Genomic DNA, 18,640 nt, shown 5'->3' with positions numbered 1-18,640 from the left:
CTATAGCATCATATACATGCATGGTCCCTTAAAATACTGACAAATAAACAGTGATGGTTTGACAGACTTTTGGAAAGAGACAATAAGGAGGAAACAGCAACAGAAACAGAGGATGTACAAACCCTTGACCTAATTGTAGTATGGACCTGCCTTCAGGCACTGGCTCTATTCAATTTCTACTGAGTAAACTGAAATCTACAGCAACGTTTGTTACATGTTGCCCTGCTCCAATGCAATTTTGTCTCAGCTGGTAATCAAATACACACCTTAGTGCCTGACTTGTATGGTAAACTTGTTATAGTGTAATTGTAGGAAAAGGTTACATTCTTTTATGAGAAAGGGAACTACTTGTAAAGAGTAGGAATCAAATTCCAAAACAGACTTTTGAGATGTTGTCAGGATGTAAAAACAAACCACCAAATTCACCAAGATTTTAAAGATGTGATTTCTGATTTGGCTGCAAACTAGGTAGCCTGATCATAGTTCTATTACGTTCTAGAGCTAGACCTTTGCTTCTTGATATCCCCTCCCCAAAAAAAAAAAAAAAATACTCTTTAGCAGCCGGTCTACTGAATGGGATGAAATTTGGTTTGAAATACATTCCTAAAACCTGAATTAAGGGAATCCATTTAAAAAATCTAGTGGGTTTTTTTTTTTTCCCATCTGTATCATTGAAAGGTATATTTTCTTGTTTGCATTTCCAAGTATTGGAACAGGCTGCCCAGGGAAGTGGTAGAGTCACTATCCGTGGAGGTATTTAAAAGATGAGTAGATGTGGTGCTGAGGGACATGGTTTAGTGGTGGACTTGGCAGTGCTGGGTTAACAGTTGGACTCAATGATCTTAAAGGTCCTTTCCAACCAAAACGATTCTGAGTCTCTGATTCTAATTGATGTGATAACATATTGCATTTTGAAAATAGTACATTAACACATTTTTAAATGACAACTAAAGATATGCAAGAGGTTTAAAGCTCTTGATGGAAAGGGATATCTCATCCCAGACTGTCAAATGTTATGTCTCCATCTGCTATCAGAAAAAAGCTGTGCCTACATAGAAGGAAATACAGTAATTAGAAGAAAAGAACAAATATTAACTTTCTTCTTCTACTGAGTACAAAGTTATGAGTGCTCATTTCAGATGTTCACAGCCTCAGTCGTTAAAGCTTCAGTAGTTATTATAATTTGGATTTATTTCTTGGAAGACTCAAAATTTTGGAGGTTAAAATCTGCATTTTTTTTTTTTTCCAAGAGGAAAGAATGTTAAACAATTCAGTATAATTTTTCTAAAAAAAATTGCAAAATCATTCTTTGTAATCAGAATGAATATTGCTACATAATTCTTCCTTTATAACCATATTTATTTTTTTTTCTTGAGTTTTAAATTAAATCAAGGCTTGCTTTCAAGGTTCTTTGAAAGGACTGCAGAGTATATGAGGCAGAATTTATAGTTGTAGAATACAGGAAAGGTTATGCTTTTCTTTCCCAAACAGAACCATAAGTTTTGTAGTAGTTGGTTTAGTGTAACGAATCTTACCAGTAAACATCTTTTCCCTCTGGGAATTTTTCAACTTTCATGTTTCAAAATTGAATAGAAAAAACTAAATTTGTGCTGACTTTTCTAAATTTTTCTACTGCTTTGTTGGTTTTGAACTCCAGATTGAACACTCCAGCTGTTCGAAGAAGCAAATGCCTGTCTGTGGTTTCTTTACTTCATTATATAGTATTTTCTGTTAGAAATCCACTTCAACTTTTAAAATGTATACATTTTATATATATTGATTTTGTGGCCATCTAAGAAAATGCATGTTTAGAATGATTAAAATTATTAGTGTTCTGAAGTTTTTAAAGGGAAAACATATAGTAGAAAGCATATTACAAAAATATTTGCTAGGTATAGTAATTTCTAAAATGTCTGTTAGAAAGCTATTTCCTAATATTAGCAAAAAGTTAAATTACACCTAAAAGAAAATGTATTTATGATTGAGAGCATTTTACACATGTGGGAATTGTTTTGTGACTATACTGTGCTGCATAAGAGATATTTGAGTTCTTTCTTTGTAGACACTTGTGTATAAGCATATAATGCTTTGTAGCCTTTTATGGAACAAAAGATGCTTTTACTTACATTGTCTTGTAAAATTTTATGTCAAAAGTATGAAGCAAATTATGAAGTAATTGATCACTGTATTTCTAGGGTATCGTCACTGTCATCCTGGAGAATTCACTTGTGCTGATGGAAGATGCCTGTTAAATTCCCAGTGGCAATGTGACGGTGATTTTGACTGCCCAGACCATTCTGATGAAGCACCTATAAACATAAAATGCAAAAGTTCAGGTTCATATTTAATTTTTTGAGTAACACATTTGACCTTTCTTTTTAGAAAGCAATGGTTTAGGATTGTAGATAGGCAACCTTGTTGCTAAAATATCCAGTGCTTTCACAGTGATGTTCCTGTTGTCAGTCCTCAGCATGCAAAACCTCAGCTCACAAAGTTCAAGCCATCAGTTCCTATGGCATAAGAAGGCTGCTAGTTCATTAATGCGTACATTCTCTTAGTACTAAAATAAGATGATATTAACATAATTATTATCAAAGTTCATAGCTTGCCCTGAAAATATTTACTATATTTAATATACTCATCACACAGAAGCAGATCATACAAAAGGGGATGTTAGGTTGTTCTTCCTATATTAAAAACCGGACTAATTTTATTAGCAAATGACTGACCAAATGTGATTCGTTTTATTGATACTTTCTACTGGCATAAGTTTCCTGAGGTCTGGCTGGTTTTTGAGTGGAAAATGAATCCTGGTGTGTATATCATACCCTATTCTGTGGCTTTTTGAAAGACCAATTCTTCTGTCTAGATCTTATGACTTTATTGTACAGTGGCCCAGCCCATTATACCAATTTTGATGGAAATCAGTCATTTGCTTTGAGGTAAGGTAACATATACCTACTTTATAAGTGTTCTGATTCTGATTTGAAGAACCTGAATGTATCTGGGCTGATGTATTCAAGTTTTGCCAAACAGGGATAAAAACATAAATACGTTCCCTCAGATAAGAAATGCATTGGAATTCAGTCGGTCATGTTACTAACACCTCAGCATCCACAGGAGAGAGAAGCCATGCTTTTTAAGTTTTGTAAACTATAGAAATGTATTTTGTGCAGAGATAATGTAGAGTATTCTCAATTATATGAAAACAAATGTGTAGGATGGATTAATAAGTTGAAGTATTCACACATTTTCCAGGAGACGAATAACCTTTAAAGACACTGAAAAGTAAAGAGGTATTATAATGCTATCAATAAGAAATGAATATTTAATTTTTACACAGTTGTTTCATCTCATATGAACACATTGCAGCTGGTCCCTGAGAAAATTAATTCGAAATACTAAGAGACTACACAAAGTTGTGTTCTCTTTTTTTGTTTTCCAGAGCAGTCATGTAACAGCTCTTTTTTTATGTGCAAAAATGGCAAGTGTATTCCTCAAAGTGATGTGTGTGATAACAAAGAAGATTGTAGTGATGGATCTGATGAGAAAAGCTGCCACGTTAATGAATGCCTCAGTAAGAAAGTTAGCGGCTGTTCTCAAGATTGTCAGGATCTTCCTGTTGGATACAAGGTGAACAATTACAAAATGTGGTGTAATATAATGCAAAGTCTTAATTCTTAACTGTTTCATAACTACTGTGTGATTATAATAAAACTCCAGTGTGTTGTACTTCCTTATAATGAAGTAGCTGACCTGCCATAGTAACATTCAAATTTTTATTTCTAGTAAGCAGACAATTGCCAATTGTGTAAAAATACTGCTACAATACATACTTTTAACCTATGGAAAAGAACATACAATGCTTTAAATACATCAGGTCATACTGATGTATACAGACCACTGAAAATCAGTCATGAAAAAGGGAAACACATAGGAGTGAATAGCAGGAATAAGTTTTCTCCAAAATTTTTTCTAAGTCAAAGATAGTTACAGAAATATTTAAACAACGTATAATTGCCTTAGTTGCAGAATAAAACCATTAGTTGTCTGCATATGGTGGTGTTTTCTGAATCACCTGACTCTGCTCTTTGGCCTTGAGATGTAGAGAGGAATACCTCTTGGCTTTTATGTAAACCCTAGCCCCTGACTGCACTAACTGGTAAGTAGAAGCTGAGAATAGAGGAGAGATTTTTATCAGGGTTTTAACTCTGAAGTATCCCTAACTGCACCTCTAAATGTTCCATCTTTTTAATAGAATATTGAGCCACTGAGGACTAAATAAAATCTGTCCATGGCTTAGCTCTAAAGGTGTTCAAACCTCTGAAACTGTGACCTACTCAGGAGGCCAGAGACTAGAGAGCTGGAGACTAGGTTGGGTACAGCAAAAGCCGCCTTGAAGTAGTGTCGTTGTGGAGAAAGCATATCATGGGTCTCTGCAGAGAATAATAGAGAATACAGGAGGGAACATGACACAGAGTTTTCTATTGATAAAACTATGCCCTTATTTCAAAACCCCTCTACCCTGTTGTATTTTGCATCACTTACATTGCATGTGATAAGCTTGCCATGGTGATCATCAGACCCCAATAAAAATCAGCTTTGAGAGTTCTCATTCACAGTACTGTATCTGTTACACAGAATGCTGGATGTTACCAGTGCTTCAAGAAAAAATATTAAAAACTGTATATCTTTACTGAAGAGCATTATGTGTACTTGAAAATAAAGAAGTCCAAAAGGTCTGTTCATCTTTATTTTCACGGAAGAATCCTCTCCATATTTTTTAAAAGATGTTTTACTTTTTCGTCAGTTAACGAAGAAAGAATAATTACTCATTCTGCAGGGTTATTTGGGAGGGAGCTGTACTTAGGATCCCACCAGCAATAGCTGAAAAGACATGTAGATATGTCTGCCTGTAAACAGTATAAATAGCTATGTAATTAAGATGTTACTTGAAAAACTGAGACTACATGAAAAAGTTTATGATGCTAACATATTCAGAAGAAAGTACATAAGATAACAAACAGATATGAATGTATTTGTTTTTCTTTCCCAGTGCAAATGCTGGCCTGGATTCCAGCTGAAGGATGATGGCAAAACATGTACAGATATTGATGAATGTTCATCTGGATTTCCCTGTAGCCAGCAATGCATCAATACATATGGAACCTACAAATGCTTGTGTGCAGATGGGTATGAAATACAGCCTGATAACCTAAATGGCTGCAAATCCCTTTCAGGTATAACTTTTTTTTTTTAATCCACAGCTGTATCCAAAATAATTTGTGAAATACCTTTGCCCCAAGGTCTCTGTTAATCTCTTATGCAAGATAAACAGAGTTACTTTGAAGCACACTACTTCTTCAGTAAATGATAGGAATGTGATTCAATGTCTGAATGTAATAATAATTTCTATTTTTAGTATGTATTGTGCTCAAATCATTTGTAGTGAATAGTTACAGGGGGTTATGAAAGTTGAATTAGTAACTTTATTAGAAAAATTATCAGGGAAGTTAAAATACATCACTTAATTCTGCTTCTGAGTCACGTGTTAGTAGTATGTTTATGATAAGTGTTTAAAAGACCTTTGCTGTTCTATTTCATCAACTTTAGAATATTAGAATGTACTTCAAACTTCCTGGTATGAAAAGGGGGAAGAGGAAAAAATAATAGAAATTGCAAAATCCATTATTCCTATAGCATATGAAATCCTCCAGTCTAATATACAGTGAAGTTCAAGATATAAAAGAACATTGGTTATTTCCCACCCCTCTGTCTATGCTACTGATGTTATTTTTATTTGCTTCAGTGAGTGTGATTCACTAGATCAGTGAAAGGAAGAGCAAAATGTCAACAGGAAAACCAAAAAAACCCATTACTGCATTCTGCTGGATTTCCTTCATAGATCAGGCAATCTTCAGCTTGAGCAGACTCCTTCTTATTCCAGTCTTGCACAGAGTTGTTTGTGTTTTGTTTTGAAATATCAAAAAAACTTCTATTTTCTTTCTAAACAACAAGACTGGAACCTCTGCCTCATTGTCCTGTGTCAGGTGCTTCCCTGAGTGATCAGAGGAAACACAGGAGAGGGCTGAAATACAGGATCTGTTTTTTGCTTTGCTCCTGTCTCACGCCTTGCAAGCCAATCATACACATAGAAGCCATAGATCACTCAAATGAGAAGGGGAGCTGGAACGCACCATAGTACAGTTCATTGGAGTTGTAATATCTCAAACTGCAGAACTGATCACAACAAAGCTGTTGTGCTGTGGCAAGAATGGTTGTGCTGCGAAGAGGAGCCAACATGTGAATGTGTGGCCTAAGGCAGATTTCTTGCGTGAATTGCCTTGAACTCTTTACAGCAGAGCAGAGCATTACAGCCGTTCTCCACAAACCACTAACAGTCAGTCCTGAGGATGATGCCTCGGATCATTTAAGAACTGGAGAATGTCTTAAGAGTTGAACATAAAACGCAAGCAAGGTGGTACAATGTATTAAGTACAAGAGCAGAGTAGGTTGGACAACACATTACACTCAAGAATGTATGAGCAGTAAATACAAGTCTTAAATACATTTTTAATTATTAGTAGTATTTTTTTTTATTTTAGCTGAAGTGTCTGTTAATAGAGCTAAAACTAAGACAGCTTTTTAAAAAATATATATTTCTTTTACTGTTATGTTTGTCAGTGTCAGAGATGTTTCAAAGTAAGTGATGGCGTGAATGAGTATCTGAAGGAATATTTTCTGATAAACTAGAAAACCAGGGATAAAAAAGCAAAATCTGGCTTCAGTTCAGAACTAGAGAAACAAGGTTTGTCCAAATAGCTGTTTCTTTATGTCTATAATTTTCAGAGTATTGAAATCTCAAAAAGCAATTGTCAAAATGTTCTTGGTTTGCCACCGTAACAATAATAGTCTTAGTGGTAATTTGAAAGTGAATGTTGAAATTAAAACAAATGGTATGAAATATATTTCAAATTTAATCTCTGACATTAAATTAGCATAAAATACAGTATGGTTCCCATATTACAAAGGAAAAAAATTAAATTACATTGAAAGATATACTAATTGATTGCTTTGTTCATTTTTATACTGCATCATTGATCTTTCTTGGAACATTTGAATGTTTTAAATATTTCTTTCATCCATAACATTGATCAGAGCATGTAACATTTATTTTTCAAACCATCTGTATTTCAGCATTGTATTCCTGATTTCCATAAATTAACGTAAAAGCTAGTCTAATATATTCTTTCTCCCGGGGTTTAGATGAGGAACCTTTCTTAATTCTGGCTGATCATCATGAAATAAGAAAAATTAGCACTGATGGATCCAACTACACTTTGTTGAAACAGGTATAATCATAGTACCATGCTCTAAGTTTAACTCAATACTTTTATTCTTTTCTAAAGTGTGCAACTGACAGAAACATTATCCTACAATTGGCATTGTATGCACCATAGAACAACTGCAGTACCGCCACAGTTTTTATAATATTTCAAATTGACTAATTTATCTGAGTTTGACATGATTAAAGCTCAGGCAGTTGTTTCGTCAGTCATTCTGATGTACTAAAAAAATTACGTTATTTGTGATCCTCTTCCATCACAGTATGTTTTGCTCAATTTGTATATTTCAGTTTTCAAAAAAAAAAAAAACCCAAACTATTTGGTCATGTATTATTTGGGCTACTTACTGTAATAATTCAAATCTATTTTTTTGATTTAGACACACAATTCCAAGATTTACGGTATTATAATACGTTAATGTATATCTTTGGCTAAATCTTAACTTTTTACATAATTACTCTAAATTATTATAATGGGAAAAAAAAACTTATTTGAAAACTACAAAAACAAAGTCATCCAGTAAGTACAGAGCTGTCATTTTAGCAGTTGCTGCTCTGCTTCTATGCTTCACCTAAGTGTAGTTACATACCATAGTTTAGAGTTCCAAAATATGTTTTAAGAAAAATGTCTGTTTCCTTGAGTACTAATTAATCAATTGTAGAAAGACTAGAAAAATCAGTTATTCCAGTCAGTAGCATTAGGGTTTTTATGACTTTATCAGTAAGCTGTGCATCTTAATGTCACAAGAGAGGTGTTCAGGTCTTCGCAGCAGTAATTACAAAATTAACCATCTTGCATTAAACATTGACTTTATTTAAGCATAGCAAGCGTTATGTTAAAAGTCTGCTTGTTCTTCTGAAATCCTTTTGACTACCTCTCATTTACATCTCACTGCCTCTCTCCTCTTTTGCTGGTATATCTCTTAATAGAAGCCTGTGAAAAGAGGGGAGCAACAGTAAATTTTCTTTATGGCTGACAGATTGGCTCAGAGCTTCATCAGTCTTGAATTTAATGGACTCCACTTCAGTCCATTAGAGACCGTATAGCTCCAGCCATTGAAGAGAATCTGTGTTTTCCATATCACATTAATTCACTAGTCTGAGAAATACCTCTGCTATTGAACCTACTGGCCTTTGATCCTAAAATATAGCGTTTTTAAAAGCATCTAGATTTGAAACAAAAGAGGGAGGTATACCAGCAGAACAGGTGGGCTGTCTTCCTCATAAGGACATCTTTTTGTCCTTGTAATGTTATGATGGATTGGTGTTTTCTTAGACATCTACCAGATGAAGGCAAATACCAGAGCTGCTCTGGCAAAGGAGCAGAACCACCCTTCTCTGTGTATTTGATCTGTGCTTTGCCATTCTAACACTTGTTCATATAAACTCAGAGTTTATATACAGCTGAAAGTAGGAGCTGAAAGTAGGAGCTCATTCAGTCTTCTCTGAGTTGCTACGTGCCAGCTTTTTTCTCTCCTTTTTTTTTTTTTCCCCCAAATATACATAAACAATACAACTGCTTGAATTGTGATTTGTGTATGTTCTTTGCCTTCCATTTCCTTCACTCCTGATAGTCAAAATCCTTAGGGTTTCCATAGACAGAGTAGATAGAATCTTGCTACTCATTATTTGTTTTTTACCTGCACTTTTTTAATGGGGGCACCAAGGGCACACAAATCATGACCTAGGATACCATGTGCTGTATGTTACAGAAACAAAAACACAGGCTTAAGATGAGAGGCTAATGCAGCTGATGCCATCCCTATTCCTTCTAAAATCAGATTACATGAGATATGACAAAGAATTAGGCTAGGAGGACCTAAAAGTGGCATGTAGATCACGAGGAGGAGATGTTGTTTGGATAAAGAACTCTGTTGAAGACGTACAGAAATAATTTTACCTGCAGCTGATGTTCTGATAAGTATTGGAACTAAGCTTACCCAAAATAAAACACTTGAAACCAAAGACTTGCAGGCAGTCAGTTCTCTTTATTAGTCTGGATACTTAAGAAACTTTTACAGTGGTGTAGAATGTGTAGATAAAAGGCTAATTTTTCACAAGTTACTGACCTTGATTTCTAGAATGTTACAAATTTCTTATTTTAGTGGCCATTTAGTGCCATGGTCTAGTTGACATGGTGGTGTCAGGGCAATGGTTGGACTCAATGATCCCAGAGGTCTCTTCCAACCTGATTGATTCTGTGATTCTGTGAAATTTGTGATAGTCTTTTGTGTTCATTCACCTGTTGTCTCTTTTGTTAAGAATTTGGGGTGGGGGTTTATCTGTAGATGCATTTATACTAATAGTAGAAAAAGAGACAGGAAAAGCGTTTTGCAGCACAGTTATGACTGACAGAACTGCAGCTGGTTTTTTACAACACTGTGTGCATGGATATGTGACTTTTGAAAATGAGAGCAGTCCTCCAACACTATATTGTTTAAGGCTTTAATGAAGGTTTATGCGGCTTAATCACTCTTTTCCTCTACATTTTGATCAAAAGACAGATTTACAGTATTACACTGTTGTACTTGGCAGATAAGCCGTGTATCACTTTCTCTACAATAAAATATCGTCGTTGTTAGTTGCTTGTTTTAGAGTTGGCTAGTCCAGCACGTCCCCTCTACACCCGTGAATTACGTTAACAAGGGAGGTTGCTGATCTACCTGAGAGTAGAATGTCATTGGGCCGATAACAGAATTGATTAACTGATCTTGTGGTTTTAAAAGGAGTGCAAACTACTTCTGTTCTTTTTACCACTGCCGCTCTATCTTTGATTGATAACATCTTTGTATATTAAGAATAATTGTGATTCCACTACACATCGGAGTTTTAAGCAGGTTATGGGGCAAAGCTTTCCTAGTCTCAGATAAGGAAATAAGAGCCATGATCTGAATGCAATACCTCTCTTTCTTACTGCCATTTGGGATGAAAAGCCATTATTATAGCATTGCTCTTTCCGACGTATAGAAGTACCTCAAATATGACATCACCCTTTCTTACAATGTATTGGCTTAATAATTGGAGGCATAGGAGACTTCCAGATGCCTGCTGGATCTCTGACTTCCACACTTTATGTATATACTACATCTATGTGTGTGTGTCTACACATATGTATATGTACACAGTACCTATAATGTAGCATCTAAGAATTGAAAACCTTACTTAGGAATTAAAATTCATGCTTTTTTGGACATGACAGTTTTGAATTCTTGAGTAATCTATATTAACAATGAAATGTTTTCATTATGTACGATAATAAATTTTACGCTATTTCTGAGCATTGTTATAAAATGAATGTCTTCTAGTTTGCCAAAGTACTGCCAAAGGTAGTAATTAACAGACAAATTGAGCAAAAGCTAAAGTATTTACTGTTAAAGTTCATTTTAATAATAACAGTGAAAAACACAGAAGCTTCCTGTAGTTTCATACGTCATCTCCATTTTTGAAGTGAGATAGTTCTTTGTTGCCATATTTATTTCTGTTACAGTTTTTATCTTATTCTGATTATTTACAAGTAATTTATGGAAAAATGAGAGGTACTTCAAAAATATGCAGTCAATAAAATAAAGCATTTTGAATATTACATGCAATGTATTTTGCATTGTGAATGCTAGCAAACAGTTGGTATTCAAACATTTGAATAAGTGGACTTTTTTTTCCTGTTTTTAGGGACTGAACAATGTGATTGCAATAGACTTCGACTATAGAGAAGAGTTCATCTATTGGATTGATTCCAGCAGACCAAATGGCAGTCGCATAAACAGAATGTGTTTAAATGGAAGTGACATCAAGGTAAGTAGGGATTAATAATGACGCTACTAGAATTACATTTTTTGAGTATTTTGGGAAATGCTCCTTCGTGCTTTTAACCCTGATTGTGAGGTTTTGGTATATGCATACAAGCACAGCATGAGCTAGCAAGTCCTAGTGAAATTTAATTGCATTTTTATCTTATTTAAGTAGGGAGAGGGGCTAAGAGGACTGTATTTTTGAGCTAAATTCCTTATGACTTAATTGACAGTTGACTGAATTGGCAGTTCCATGTGGTTTACAGGACGACAAAGAAAAAAGAGGTATAATTAGGTGTAAGCTGTGTAAATACACTGATGTATTCTTCATATACAGTTTTCCATGGTCTTCAGTTTGTTTTTGTCTCATCTCCACTACACTGATAATGAAAATAACTCAGTGTCTGTGTTGTGAATAATCCAGGATAAAACTGCTCTCCCATTTCTGCACAGCCTGTCTGTTTTGCCTCTGTAGTGGAATAAGTTCACAAATCCACTATTAAGCACATTTATTGACTTACGTGAACATTTTTCTAGAATTTGTGATAAGAGGTAAGGACAGGCTTGAGAGCTGGGCCTGTGCGAACCATATGAAGTTCAACAAGGCCAAGTGCAAGGTCCTGCATGTGGGTAGGGGCAATCCCAAGCACAGATACAGGCTGGGCGGAGAATGGATTGAGAACAGCCCTGAGGAGAAGGACTTGGGGGTGATGGTTGATGAGAAGCTCAACATGAGCTGTCAGTGTGTGCTTGCAGCCCAGAAGGACCCCCCTGGAGTCCTGCGTTCAGCTCTGGGGCCCCAACATAAGAAGGACATGGAGCTGTTGGAGAGAGTCCAGAGGAGGACCACAAAGATGATCAGAGGGCTGGAGCACCTCTGCTATGGACACAGGCTGAGAGAGTTGGGGCTGTTCAGACTGGAGAAGAGAAGGCTCCGGGGAGACCTTATAGCAGCCTTCCAGTACCTGAAGGGGGCCTACAGGAAAGCGGGAGAGGGGCCTTTTGCAAGGGCATGGAGTGACAGGATGAGGGGGAATGGTTTTAAACTGAAAGAGGGTGGATTTAGATTAGGTATTAGGAAGAAACTCTTTCCTGTGCAGGTGGTGAGACACTGGCCCAGGTTGCCCAGAGAAGCTGTGGATGCCCCCCCCCGGCAGTGTTTAAGGCCAGGCTGGATGGGGCTTGGAGCAACCTGGTCTAGTGGAAGGTGTCCCTGCCTGTGGCAGGGGGGTTGGAACTAGATGTTCTTTAAGGTCCCTTCCAACCCAAACCATTCTATGAGTCTATGAATTCTTCTTTGCCTGTTGTCTTATGTCTGACCTTCTTAAACAAAGAACAAATAAGCAGTAACATATCCTGTGAATTTTGTTCCCGCATTGCACACCAGTATACTATGCAGGGAGAAAAGATTTCTATTTCTCATTTACAGGTTAGTGCACAGACTGATACATCCTCAGAGCACACAGACTTTAGTCTTTTTAAGGGTTAAGGTTTGGAACTTACTGGCATTAGTGAACCTTGTTTCCATCCTTCACACAGAAATAACTCTTCTTAGAACTTAAAAATGTGGATGAGCATGAGTTCTGGCACTCTTGATTGCATTGGGATAAAACTAAAATCCAGCATGCAGTCAAAAGTTCTAGTGAGTCCCTGCAAAGATTCTTCCTGCAAAAAATAGGAGACAGGCAAGTGTGGGGTTCAAAATCCATGAAATCATTGAATCATATTTATTGCCTTTAAACATTTTACAAAGCATCCTATTCAGCTTCTTGTCCATTCTGCATGAATCTGTATTTTGTTATTTTAGGGAATGTTTTCAGGACTGGGGATGACCCCAGACTTTTTCTTTCTAATCTTAACTATTTCAAGAAGAACAAAGAAGTTTTGTCTGTCAAAAAGTTGTAATTGCCAGATGGGAGAGTACAAAAAACTCCTGTTGCTTTCTAATGATGTAATAATAATTCCATTTTTTTAAGGAAAGGTTTCACAAATTTGAACAAACATTAGAAGAAAATTAGGTTGGGGGCTTGGAGGGTATTTCTTTTTTCCTTCATTAATATTTTGCAATTTACAGAACGAGTATCATCTTGATGGAGATTTTACTCAGGATGCCAAATTCAAATCAAAAATTGTGAAAATACGTGCATTTAATTTTCATAAGAATTTTTTTTTCCACTGAAAAACTTGGCCCAGGTTTGGCCTCTGTAAGCTAAAAATGTGTGGAAAAATTTATCAAGAATTACATATTGTAGCTGTCTGGTGTTCTGTCAGTACGCTTTTATCCAGTGCCAAATGATAGCTTTAGGTCTCTTTGACTTAGATTTTAATAGGTTACTATAGCACATATTTAGTAATTGATGCTAAAAATAATTAGTTTCCCAGTAAACCTGTTTAATTTTTTTTATCATGAAAGAGTTTTTATGGTTGACAACTTTTTCCCTTGAAGTATGAATTTCATATTTCCTTCATGTTTCTTGTTTTACTATTTGCTATAAATAAATATACTGTTAGTGTAAATGATACTGTTTGATATCTTACCTAGGATTTCCCTTTTAAAAGATAGCATCTTTTCAGCATACCAGCTCTAGTTTTCTTGGTCTGGGAAACCTGATGGCATCTCATTTTTCTCCTGCATCTGATCATGGAGGAGATATTTAAGCAATTAAAGCAACAACTTTTTCATATAAATTTGTTCAAACATTAACACAGTGCTTTATGTATAGTATCATAGATTCAAATGAAATCTGTTGTTGGAAAATGCTGTAGTAAGCTGGATCGTGTACATTAATTGTCACATTGGTGATCTCAGTGATGAGAATAAGCTTAAAGTGACCTTCCAAAGGAAAAATCATCACAAAAGAGAGACTAATTACTTCAGTTGGTGCTTCTAGATAATGTAGCTAAGCCACTATCCAAGTTTGCAGAGCTACCCGTTTCTACGTGAAATGTCCCATGTTACAGTGCAGCAGTTGCTGCAATTACACATTTATAGAACAGTGAAGCTGGTCGTGCTAAGGTATTAGAAAATACAGTATTTTATTCATATTAAAAAGTCAGTGCCTGCCTGGATTTAATTTTAAAAAGATTTTATAAGGTGATAAGTAATGTAATAACCCGAAAGGGTACTTCTACGTATTCATAACTATAAAATTGGTTTAAAGTATCTCGCAGTGTCCCTCCTTATCTTAAAGGTTTTTCAGTATCTTCAAATGGTAAATAAAATTAAAAATAACACATTTAGTTATACATAATCAGGTTTGTGTAAAGTTTATCCTCTATTTCACATGCTTTTAGTGGTGAAGATGATGATAAATTAGAATGTACACTACAGTAATAAACCCATTATTAGCACTTAAGAAATCTCAAATATTTTTAAATATTGCTCTCTGATTTTTTTCCTTAAGTTCTAGTTGCACAGACCTAATCAGGACTAGAATAGGTCAGAACAGACCTTATCAGGAATAGAATTTTTAATTCTAGAAGAAGCTGGACTCTAATGATTGGGAATATTCAAATGTCAGTCAACACTTAACATGAAGTACTCTCGGCCAAGCAAGATTGAGTCATACAATCGTGATGAGATAATGTAATCATGTATATCTAAAGGCATTTGTTCAAGTCTCAGAATTACTCAAGTAGTCAAAAACCTTGAGAATAACACACCCCTGTCAGTAGAGCGTAGGCTTTCCAGTAGGTCACTAAATTGCTTCTCTCTCTCTTAGTTTATTCCTTAATAATGTAGTCCTTTTTGAAATTTAAGTAATTCTTAGAAAGTGCCTCTTTCTTCTGCCACGAGAATGTTGGAAATAGTGTTTACTATTAGCACAGTGTTTACTTTCCAACTAGGTAATCTTTTTCTGTTTGCCTGAGTTGAGTGCCCTCTTGGTCTATCTGTCATGATGACATATGGCGCCACTGTGATATTAAAATGGAATATATGCCAGTCTCTCTGGTGAGAGACTGGTCAGCTAATAAGCAGACATGTTTGAGGGGTTGCCACGAGGAGAGAAGCCTCATCTCGACTCTGTTCTGTGAAAAATATACAGAATAGTAAAGGGAAAAAAGTATTTTTTTTTTTTAATTAAGACAAAAGGAAAATTAGAAACTTAAGATGAAAAATGAAAGATACTTAATTCTTAAAAGTTAGTGCATAATGTAGGGAAGTTGGACATTTGATATTTACTACATCATGGTATTCATTCTTCCTTACTATAAGGAAAGTGTCACATTGTCTTAGTTACTTAAGAAGTGTCATTACTTTAGAAGTGTCATTGTTTAACAGGGAATAATACCTATTTTTCACATGTTGTATGTCACTGTATCGTATATCCAACCTCTTAATGTTCTGGTATTAATTCTTGAGTTGTTGTTCCTTTTCCCAGTATTTAGATGAATAATTTATGTATTTTTTTGCTTTTCTAGGTAGTCCACAATACAGCTGTTCCCAATGCATTGGCTGTTGATTGGATTGGGAAGAATCTCTACTGGTCTGATACTGAAAAGAGAATTATTGAGGTGTCTAAACTCAGTGGCTTATACCCTACTGTCCTTGTGAGCAAAAGGGTGAAGTTTCCTAGAGATCTGTGCTTAGATCCTCAAGCTGGGTATGAAGCAACCATTTTGCAGTAATTCATTAGTAATTCTAATTTTCTATTGAAATATTTTATATGAAAACAGAAGATAGGAAGCACTAGTTAGTTTCTTATTATCTGACTTTCAGCTACACTGGATATCTGTAGTCTAAAATGCATTACCAATGCTTGCTATAGCATCGTTATGTATCAAATTGTATAATAGAAAGATTAATGCAGGTACTAAACCACATTTTGTTATATTTACCACTCTGTAAAGATTTTCTTTTACTAAGAGGAAAGCAGATGTTTCATAAAATATCCCATCTTTTTTTAAGAAGTGTGTTACTAAATAACAAGAAGTTCATATTACATGGAAGACAGTTCTTACGTTTTGTTTCATTTATTCACAGAAGTGAACTCTTTTTAGCCCTCTCTTCTGTGTTTACTAATTTTCAAAATAATTTGAGCCATTCAGTTAGCATATATTTGAAGACTTTTTTCCTGATAGTTTTTGCATGTTAATCGAAGAGTTAAAATGTTTAATCCCACATAATTTGAAGATAGCTTTTGCCTTTTTTACTCTATAAAATTAAAGTTTTTATTTTCACACAAGTCTAATAGCTGGACTGATTAATTATTAGGATACATTCATTTAAGGGCCTTATTTTAGGAGACTTAGTTTCTAACTTCAGTTTTCAGGAGTTTGAAATTATCAATATGCTTGAAAAATCTATTGCAACAACAGTGATAAGTGAGAACTGCCTAGTTAGTTTAAGTAATTTGTCAAATGGTATCTTTAATTGCTAATTTTATTAATTATTACATGGCTTATAATTTATTAATAGAAATCTGTGCTGGTATTCTGAGTGCAGTTTTGAGCACCACTGCCATTTTTGATTTCTTGACTGGTGTGGGAGCTATAGGAATCATGGACTTCTTTTTTCACAATTATATTATAATTTTAAAAGATGATAATTTTTCCCATAAAATTGGTGTTCGTGAGAAAATTAACCTAATACTCTGAATTTTAAAAATCAATTAAAAAATAAATAAACTTTCCATTAACAAATTTATTTAATATTTGATTTTCACAGAATCACAGAATAGTTAAGGTTGGAATGGACCACTGAAGGTCATCTGGTCCAACCCCAAGAGAATACAACGCCTTTTTACTTTTTTCTGTTTGTTTTTCTATTGGTTTTCTTTTAAACAGATATGTTCTAGCCACTTCTATTTGCTCAAAACCAAATCAGCATTAGACAGACACAAATAAACCATCTAACCATTTCATGCCAGCTTCTAATTCAAGTGATAGAAGAAAATTTTATATTCTTGAAACAGAAAATGCATAAAAACATTGAGATATTTCCTTTTTATGTGATATGTGTAATGCCACAGCCATTGCTTTATATGGCCATTGGTCTATATGGCTCAATATGCAGTTAATGCGTCATAAACAGAGGCCTCTCAATTCACCAGTAAACCATCATCTATATTAACACTATCCACTAAAACAACAGTATAGATTTAATTGAAAGTCATTAAAACCTGGTGGATTATATTCTCTTAAATAAATATTTATGCTGCGTATAATCTTTAAGAAAAATATTCTGTTTTGTGGAACATTAGGATACATCTGTGTAAATTGGATGAATGAAGCTATTGTAGTGTCTTACAACGATCTTACAGTACCATGGCAAATTAAATATTCTTTTCCATCTCTAAATCCTAAGGCTCAAGTAATCATCTCAAGTGTTAGTGACAGGAGAAAATTGTTGAGTTGGTCTGAACTCTACCAAAACAAAGAAAAACAGTGTATTTCCTAGCTGAGAAATGTAACCTATCTACTTTGCTATTTTTAAGAGAAAAGCCATTTTCTACCTGTTCTTAGAATTATCAATGAATTCTCTTGTACCTTTTCTTCCCTGTAAAATTTGGCAGGGAGGATGTAGACATTTCTTGAATGTATTCAAGATACCAATACACAGTATCTCTCTCTGGTTGGCTGGACATCCAGGATATGTTCCCTGTGTATGCAAAAATCAACTCCACAAAGTTTGTACAGAAAGTCCCAGTCTTCCAAGGAAGGTTTAGATGTACACAGGCATAATAAACTTATTGTGCTCCTGCTCAGTGCACAGTATGTGTACAGACTTAGCTTTCCGAGGCCAAGCTCTTTTTTTTTTTTTTAATAAATATATTTATTTGTTTGTTTATTTCAATATGGAAAGCTGCTGGAAATAAAAAATGTGTTTGCATTTCAAATTCAGAGTTACTGTTCGAAACAGTATTAATTGTATCTTAGTTTTTTTCTCACAAATAAGAACTGCCAAATCAACTATATTGCTGATGCCATACAACACTAATGATGTGTTTCCAAAGAAAAACTTTTCTGCTGGAGTCGGTGGAGAAAGTTCCCTTTCTCTGCTGCTTATTTGGAGCAGCTCAGTGCCAACATACTGCACCTGTGTTTTGTGGGATACCTATAGCTGCTCTTAAGGCCACGATTTTCTCCTGCACACAAATACTATTCTAGGTGGCTGTTAAGAATATGAGCTGCATCTGGGTTTTTGAGAGCCTGTCCAAAACCTGTAGAGTAGAGGCATATCAGCTTCCCAGCTGGAAAGATCTGTCCTGAGGTTCTAAGTAATGATGTACAACAGTAGCAACATGCATCCAGGTACCAAATAATAGGACTTTCCTTTTTGGTTAGTTGTGTTTTTTTTTTCCAAACATGCTCTGTATTGTGGATAAATAGCATATTGAGGAGAAAATTGCGACTCAGCTTTCCAGCAGTCTTTCTCAGCACTTTACCCATTTTTAAGCCCTTTATGTGAGAAACTGTTCTAATGTTTTGGAACTAATACTTCTTGGAGTAATACAATTTGCATCATATTACTATACACAAAAAAACAAGGTTTTGTATTGTGTAA

General features: G+C 35.0%; 1 protein-coding gene across 1 annotated transcript in view; it reads left to right on the top strand.

Moving 5' to 3' along the window:
- The window catches only part of LRP1B (LDL receptor related protein 1B), a 570,912-nt gene that overhangs the window by 448,756 nt on the left and 103,516 nt on the right, over positions 1–18,640 (top strand). Inside the window, exons 54-59 of the mRNA XM_068407216.1 lie at positions 2,196–2,336; positions 3,446–3,633; positions 5,057–5,240; positions 7,267–7,352; positions 11,015–11,137; positions 15,556–15,737. Coding sequence (XP_068263317.1) covers positions 2,196–2,336; positions 3,446–3,633; positions 5,057–5,240; positions 7,267–7,352; positions 11,015–11,137; positions 15,556–15,737 — 904 coding nt within the window. The remainder of the gene's footprint in view (positions 1–2,195; positions 2,337–3,445; positions 3,634–5,056; positions 5,241–7,266; positions 7,353–11,014; positions 11,138–15,555; positions 15,738–18,640) is intronic.

The sequence above is a fragment of the Nyctibius grandis genome, chromosome 9, assembly GCF_013368605.1.
Source record: "Nyctibius grandis isolate bNycGra1 chromosome 9, bNycGra1.pri, whole genome shotgun sequence".
In the NCBI taxonomy this organism is placed as follows: domain Eukaryota; kingdom Metazoa; phylum Chordata; class Aves; order Nyctibiiformes; family Nyctibiidae; genus Nyctibius; species Nyctibius grandis.
The sequence above is the reverse complement of the archived record's forward strand: the minus strand, read 5'-3'. Positions and strand labels throughout refer to the sequence as shown.